This window comes from Bufo bufo, chromosome 2, assembly GCF_905171765.1.
Source record: "Bufo bufo chromosome 2, aBufBuf1.1, whole genome shotgun sequence".
Lineage (NCBI taxonomy): Eukaryota > Metazoa > Chordata > Amphibia > Anura > Bufonidae > Bufo > Bufo bufo.
In genome coordinates this window covers 835643202-835651624 of record NC_053390.1, presented here as the reverse complement: position 1 = coordinate 835651624, position 8423 = coordinate 835643202, and the positions used below count along the sequence as shown (strand labels likewise).

Sequence of the window (8423 nt, the reverse complement as noted above, 5' to 3'; positions counted from 1 at the left end):
CTTCTGCAGCAGACATTAAGGAGCTACACCCGGGTAGGGGGTTATCATCCATGACCCCAGAAGGGTCCTCCTCTGCCTCCTCAAAGGCGTCATCCATAGCCTCCTCCTCGGATCCGACCTCAGAGTCGGAATCCAAATCCAATTGCGCGTGCGTTCTGCCTGAAGCGTACAGGCTCTCTTGTTCGGACCAAGCGCGCCAACATTGGTGGAAACATCATCACCCTTATTATTTCTTTTTCTGGAGGCAGACGGCCCTGGCCCGGTGGGTGAGGACACCATGACGGGCTGCGGGGTTAGAGAGGTAGCCGGATGGGCAGCAAGGGCCTGGCCAATAGTTTGGGATATGACCGAAGTCATAGATCCCATGGCTGCAGCTATGGCGCTAGATATTGACGCCTGAAAATCAGTACCATGATCACCAGGGATCGGGGCATGGCCAACCTCCCCTGAAGGGGTAAATTCCACTAGAGGAATGTCCTCCTCTGCAGGGCCCTGGCCACTATGCACATTCTTAGGCATGATAACAATTTTTGTTATAACTGGTGACTGCTGTATATTTAATATATATATTGTGGGAACACTAAATATGCTGTGGGGAGATTAGCTGGCAATGGGGATTTGCCCCAGGACAGTAAAGGATGAAAACGCTGAGAAAAACCTGCAAAGGAAGACCGAGGATGGACCGAGGCCGCAGGAGCTCCGATAAGCGATGACGCACGCGGAAGCGGAAGTGCCCGAGATCTCGCGAGATCTCGGGCGCGTTTGCAAGGAAGACAGAGAGAGCAGCCGCAGCCACACTGAGGTAAGCGGCGGGAAAAAGAGCCGCCCGATAAGGGAGGGGGGACAGAAAAGGGCACAGTAAGGTGGGAATAAGCGAAAACAGGGGATGAAGATGCTATACAGATTAAGGGGCGCAAATTAACCTCCTAAAAGCCAAAAAACAGGCGAGGAGATAACAAGTAAACCCAAACTAAAGCAAAATGAAAGTAATGAAAATATATATATCAATAAATACCCCCAAATTGCCCCAAAAGGGGAAAATTGCAAAGTACAGATAAACAAACCAAAACAATATATATATATATATGTAAGTCACTATGACATAAAACAGTAAATCCCACTACTTATCTCTGCGGTCAGCAGCAAAGAAAGAGGAGGTTTTGCAGGCGGTGTGGCCTGTTATAGGGGGACTATGGGGAGGGGCTGATCACATGTTTCAATATTTTTCTTTGCTGCTATTGGTCAGAGTAAAGAAGGAGAATTGCAATACGAGCCCCAGGGTCTTGTAATAAAATCTCTTTGTAATGAGCTCCTCTTAGTGGTGGTGTAAAATCTGTATGTATTATGGTCCTCATATGGTGGCTATATAATCTGTATGTAGTGAGCTCCCTCTAGTGGTGGCTATATAATCTGTATGTAATGAGCTCCTCCTAGTGGCGGATGTATAATATGTATGTAGTGAGCTCCCTCTAGTGGTGGCTGTATAATCTGTATGTAGTGAGCTCCGTCTAGTGGTGGCTGTATAATCTGTATGTAGTGAGCTCCCTCTAGTGGTGGCTGTATAATCTGTATGCAGTGAGCTCTCTCTAGTGGTGTCCGTATGATCTGAATGTAGTGAGCTCTCTTAGTGGTGACTGTATAATCTGTATGTAGTGAGCTCCCTCTAGTGGTGACTGTATAATCTGTATGTAGTGAACTCCCTCTAGTGGTGGCTGTATAATCTGTATGTAGTGAGCTCCCTTTAGTGGTGGCTGTATAATCTGTATGTAGTGAGCTCCCTCTAGTGGTGGCTGTATAATCTGTATGTAGTGAGCTCCCCCTAGTGGTGGCTGTATAATCTGTATGTAGTGAGCTCCCTCTAGTGGTGACTGTATAATCTGTATGTAGTGAGCTCCCTCTAGTGGTGGCTGTATAATCTGTATGTAGTGAGCTCCCTCTAGTGGTGGTTGTATAATCTGTATGTAGTGAGCTCCCTCTAGTGGTTGCTGTGTAATCTGTATGTAGTGAGCTCCCTCTAGTGGTGGCTGTATAATCTGTATGTAGTCAGCTCCCTCTAGTGGTGGCTGTATAACCTGTATGTAGTGAGCTCTCTCTAGTGGTGTCCGTATGATCTGAATGTAGTGAGCTCTCTTAGTGGTGGCTGCTAAAAAGTTTAACACACAACACTTTTTCTTTATGACTTGGAGGACTGTAGTAGAATAACTGGGCACAACACCCTATTATGGTATTATAAAATGAATTTGTGTTATGTGAAGGTGGAGTGACACTTTATGTTGCCACTTCCTTGCCTTTTCCCTGCAGTGTGTACAGGTCTGTTCATTAATGCTGCTGTTTATTATGTGAAGTCTCTTTAATAAAGCACATTCATGTTGTAAATAAAGTTGTGTTTGACTTCTTATTTGAGTAATCTCTGCAGAACTAGACCACATGATGTCGCTGCACACTCTGTGGATGAAGGGTGCAAGTATCCAGTGATGTCATCAGTAGGGATTAGCGAACTTGCATTTTCCAAGTTCGGTGTTCGGGTATTTGTGCAACTCCGTTATGGATTCCATTATCATGGAATATAACGGAATGCTGTGACGGGATGGATATCATAACAGAAACTAGACGGACTCGTTATGCTGCCCATTGACTTCTCTTATGGTGGAATGCAAAATGGAATGAATCTTAAAGGCTTCTGTTGTGTATTCCATCATAGCATTCTGTTATATTCCGTGATAACAGAATCGATAACGGAATTGCACAAATACCCAAACCCAAAGTTGAAAAATGCATGTTCGCTCATGTAGTCCTCAGCAATGTGTAAGAACTGCTATATATGTTCTTGCTATAGAACAGGGGTAGTTTGGGACCCCATGACAGTCCCCTGAAATATAACTTTGCCATATGAGATCAAGGAGTTAAAATGTATGCAGTAAAAATGTTTTGCCCTTAAGATGAGTCACAGATACCATAGGGAGGTTTCATATGCTAGACACACATCCCCAGGACCCTAACCGAACCATAGGTACATACTTAAGAGGATTTGCCCAGTGAACTCACAGCTCAGTGGTTTTCACATATAGGTACATACAGGACTATATAGAGCATATGGTTCTCCTCCATAGCTGTAGAAGTATAGCTAGCAATGTGGGGGGCTTCAGTCAGTAAGGGGGTGATAAAATGTCTGATAAATTGATAGATAATGGGATTTTAAATAACATAAACATCTTCTATCGAGATTTCACCCCCCCCATGACATATTATCAGGTGATACAAAGATGTTAAGGAATGTATGAGTTATTAGGAAAATACCCATAAATGATCTGCAGTGAAATCACAGCACCTTTACACACCCTCCTGGCTTCATCATGTTTTCTTTTTTTATATATTTTAACTACCTTAGGACCTAATTAGATATTAATTAATTTTTTTCAATTTATTTGGGGACACCACCTTGTAATGATTTGATGCATCCAATAGTGAGACTTATAGTACAGCAGGCAAGAACACTTCCATTCTGCAGTATACAATTCTTGAAGGCAGATATCTCAGATGATTATCCTTTATTCAGACATCACTACTATATTGTGCAGCACTGTGCCTTACATAGAAGCAGATATATAAATACGAGCTCTAATACAGTATGAACAGGAAAAGAATGCAAAGTAATATCAAGGAATCAGAGGCCTGTTCAAGACGAGTTTACAATATTCTAGACAGTGAGGGGAGTATGAGTTAGTCATGGCACAGACTGCTGACATTTAGGTCATTATCTTCACAGTATTTGTAGATATTGGCTTGTAATAATATAGGGGTAATTTTGGACCCCATGGCGGTCCCCTGACATTTAATCTAACCCTAACATACCATATCTTAGAGAGAAAGCTTATACAGAAGGAACATTTTGCAATTAAGATGAGTCACATATACAGTACAGAGGTTCCGGAGATTATACACACGCCATAATATTTGCCTATTCACTTTTCGTGAGATGACTGTATGATAAGTATAAATCATTAAGTCTTTCATCATACAATTACAGGTCATGACACAATTAAGAATCAAAACTGAAAGTAACATTGTTCCCTGTTGTTACAATTTCCCTTTTCGAACCAAAACAAATGACGCCTATTATTGTATCTAATTCTTGCTATCTGCATGAGGGTGCACACTAATCCTTACACCCAATGTATACTGTACGTGCATCTAACACACTACCCATACAGGCTATATACAGCATGCGGATCCCACCTGCTGCGGCACAGGTTAGGAGTGGTAGTAGAAGGAGGAACATGGTGGGCTTCATGCTGGAAGCAAATATTAAGAGCATGTATGTCACTGAGATGTCCACTGGATTAAAGAGCCTGTTGAATCTTTAAAGTCATATGACTTCCTTTAAGTCTTTAATCAAGAGAACAGCAAGTAATCTTGGAAGTTCCCACATGATATTTCTCAGTTACCAGGAAACAAATTGACATCATCTTCCCTGCACCTGTCAGGGGGTGCCAGTCGGCTGACACTCTGGATGTTACATTTACTATTGCCCATGTAAGGGGTTAAACTGCCGGGATCGGAGCACCTGGGCCGGGCTTCAGTTACTTTATTTTTTATTACTTATTTTTCTTATAACTGGCAAATTTAATGGAACTTTACTTAATAGCAAAATAAGGCCCCTGTCTCTGTGTCTCTAGGACCAGGGAGGGACGTACAACTTTTTTTGGTTGGAGGGCCACACTGTAACATCGCTCTATTTCAAGAGGATGGGGAGCGTTGTACAAAGCAGAGCTGAACAGGGTCTACTAAGATCCTGCAGATCTGCTCTGTCCCTGAGGCACCCTGTGCTCCCTCTAAAGGTGGCTGTACAATCTGTATTCAGTGAACTCCCTCTAGTGGTGGCTGTATAATCTGATGATTTTCCTATTTCATGACGTAAAGTCATGATTTTATTAAAGACACGGAGGCGAGTATTGCTATTCTCCTTCTTTACTTCTGACCAATAGCAGCAAAGAAAATAGAAAAAATATTGAAACATGTCACCAGCCCCTCCCCATAGTCTATCTATAACAGGCCACACCGCCTGCAAAACCTCCTCTTTCTTTGTAAGTTCAAACCAAAAAGTCCAACAGAACCGCCAACCAGGAACCGGAACAGCCTGGGAACAAAACCGCCATCCATCCGGAAGCGAACTGGAACAACAGGAACCACTCTGAAGAATCTCCTGAAGCTGTCCACATCACACGATCGGCTGGAACCAAACTGCCGACCCTCCGAACCAAGACGTAGACCACAGGATATCGCCTAGTAGGCCGATCTCAACCTGAAAAAAGGTGAAAAACAGAACCATGATAGAAGCAAATTGTGACATTGTATCCACAAACAAATGGTTGCGACAAACCTACTCAGGAAAAAACTCATAGAGTTAAAACAATATGCAAATGATATACAGTCCAAATCATTCCTATTTTAAAAATCCCATATAGGGAGGGAAAAACGTAGGGTGGGCAATACTCGCCTCCGTGTCTTTAATAAAATCATGACTTTACGTCATGAAATAGGAAAATCATCTGATTTTATTACAAGACCCGGAGGCTCGTATTGCAAGTTCAAAGTTAAGACAAATTCTCAATAATTGCTGAGAAAACATGAGGACCTGGCCGAAAATAAAATTCCCTAAACATGGATACTCTGGACCAGTCCGCCAATTTCAGAATGTCTTCCAGTCTGGCGCCAGAAACCGCCAAAGAGGTAGCAGATGCCCCCCTAGCGGAATGCGCCGAAAATATAGAAGTGTCGACGCCCGCAAGTTCGATGATCCACTTCATCCACCTAGCCAGCGTGGGAGTGGTCACTGGGGCAAAAGGACGAATGGTAGAAAGGAAAAGCTGCGGAAACTCTCTAGACCGATGAAGAGAAGTACGCGCTTCATATTCTTTGAGGCACGCTACGGGACAAAGAGAAGGCGAGGTTGGGAAAGCAGGATAAGCTGCCGATCGTATGTGGGTCTTAGTCCTCCTAGAGATATCAAAGGAGACCCCCTCCGGGGTGTACGAGCGTGCATCATAGTCCAAAGCCCGGACGTCTGAAACCCGCTTGCAGGAAATAAGACAAAAAAGAGTGACTAACTTCGCCGACAGTTGCCTTAGGGAAAGGTCCGCATTCTGAGGCCAAGAAGATAAAAAGGAAAGGACACAAGACACATCCCAAGTGGCAGAAAATCTAGGCCTAGGAGGCCGAGACATCCGAGAACCGCACAGGAGACGACATACCAAAGGATGTTGCCCCGCAGGAGTACCATCAAAACCTTGATGGGAGGCAGAAATAGCCGACCTGAACAGGCTGATTGTGCGATAAGCCTTGCCCTGGTCAAACAACGAAGATAGGAAATGTAAGATCTCCGTTACAGGTGCCGATACGGGATCCAAGTCCCTAGCCACGCACCAGCGAGCCCAAGATCCCCAGGCTGATCTGTAAGATCTTCTGGTGCCTGGGGCCCATGCATTTTCCAAAAGGACTCTAGCTGTTCCCGAAACTCCTGGGACCTCCCAGGGTCCCCTGAAATCCCACACGCCAACAGGCGCAGGGATCCGTCCAGAAGAAGAGGATGTAGCTGGTGATTCGGGCCTCGGAGGAGAGTCTGAGATGTCGGGAGCAGGTACGGGATCTCTATCAACATCTCCAGAAGGTGGGGAAACCACGACTGGGAGTTCCAAAAAGGAACCAGGATCACCAAATCCGCCGAATATCGTCGTACTTGAATCAGGGTCCTGGCAATCAGCTGGAATGGAGGAAACGCGTAGAGCAGATCTCTAGACCAATCCTGCAGGAACGCGTCCACCGCTTCGGCTTCCGGGTCCGGGCGCCAGCTGTAAAAGCGGTCTAGTTGCGAGTTCAGACGAGAAGCAAAGAGGTCGATGCAGAAAGGGCCCCAAACTGACATTAAGGAACGGAAAACCGTCGGATCTAACTGCCAGTCGCTGGAATCGGAAAGATATCGAGAACTCCAATCCGCATGAATGTTCTGGACCCCTGGAAGATATTCCGCCAAAACAACCAACTCCTTGTCTAGGCAGTAGTCCCAGAAATCCTTCGCCAAACGAGACAAGATGGTGGAACGGGTTCCGCCCATGCCGTTGATGTACCTCACCGCTGACACATTGTCCATGCGTAGTTGTATGCAGGATCTGGCCGTGTCCCTCGTGAAGCTCTTGATCGCGAAAGATCCAGCCAACAGTTCCAGCGCGTTGATATGGAAACCTGCCTCGGCCTCTGACCAACCGCCTCCAGTTGTGATCCCTTCGCAATGAGCTCCCCAGCCTGACAGGCTGGCATCCGAATCCACCACGAAATCCGGACGATGGCCGAAGATAGCCTTGCCATTCCAAGCTTGCAGATTGTAAATCCACCAGGAAAGCTCCTCCTTGGTCTCCTCGTCCAGAGAGATCCAATCCGCGTAGGAAACTCCCGCCCGTAGGTGGGAAATCTTCAGGCGCTGCAGGGCCCGATAGTGAAGCGGAGCTGGAAAAACCGCCTGGATAGAAGAGGCCAGCAGACCTATGATCCTGGCTAGTTGGCGTAAAGGAATCTGGACAGATGACCTGGCTTTGCACAATTCCTTCCGAATTGATCGAACCTTGGCCGGAGGTAGGCTGAGTGTTCCCACCGTGGAATCCACCAGAAAACCCAAGAACTCCATCTCGCGAGATGGGATGAGGCAAGATTTCTCCTGATTGATGTGGAAACCCAGATCCGCCAGAAGATCCATGGTCCAATGCAGATGATTCAGCAGTACCGATCGATCCTGGGCCATGATCAGAATGTCGTCCAGATATACGATGAGACGAACTCCTCGACTGCGTAACCATGCCATAGCCGGGCGCATCAGCTTGGTGAAGCACCAGGGAGCTGAAGAGAGGCCGAATGGGAGGCACGTGAACCGCCAAATTCTGTCCTGCCAAGAGAAACAGATTAGATTTCTGGACGCGTCCTCCACCGGGACAGTAAGGTAAGCGTCCTTCAAGTCCAACTTGACCATCCAATCGCCCATCTGTAGAAGGTCCCGAAGGAGATGGATGCCCTCCATCTTGAAATGGCGGTATCTGACAAACGCGTTGAGGGCGCGTAAATTGATAACGGGCCGAAGTTGGCCCCCCTTCTTTGCCACCAGGAATATATTGCTGATTACCACGCAAGGAGATACAGGAGCCGGTTCTATGGCTCCTTTGCGGACAAGATCCAACAGTTCTGAGTCGACCAGTATGCGGCTTTCCGCTGACAGCACCACAGGATGTGGATGTGGGATGGACAGCGGGGAGGACGTCAGCTCGATGTGGAAACCCCTGACCGTGGATAGGACCCATTGGTCTGAGGTGATACGGGACCAAGCTGGAGAAAAAAGACGTAATCTGCCCCCTACACAAACACTTAAAGAATTGGAATGA

General features: G+C 46.2%; 1 protein-coding gene and 1 long non-coding RNA gene across 2 annotated transcripts in view; both read right to left on the bottom strand.

Annotated features, from left to right (window-relative positions):
* Nucleotides 1-4736, bottom strand: part of LOC120990544 (carcinoembryonic antigen-related cell adhesion molecule 21-like) — a 35952-nt gene extending 31216 nt beyond the window's left edge. Inside the window, exon 1 of the mRNA XM_040419423.1 lies at nucleotides 4237-4736. Coding sequence (XP_040275357.1) covers nucleotides 4237-4315 — 79 coding nt within the window. The 5' untranslated portion in view covers nucleotides 4316-4736. The remainder of the gene's footprint in view (nucleotides 1-4236) is intronic.
* Nucleotides 1762-2141, bottom strand: LOC120990546. Its single transcript, XR_005776436.1, has 2 exons — nucleotides 2073-2141; nucleotides 1762-1838 (listed from the first exon to the last, which is right to left on the bottom strand). It is a non-coding gene; the product is annotated as an uncharacterized LOC120990546 (long non-coding RNA).
* Nucleotides 4737-8423: the final 3687 nt, after the last annotated feature.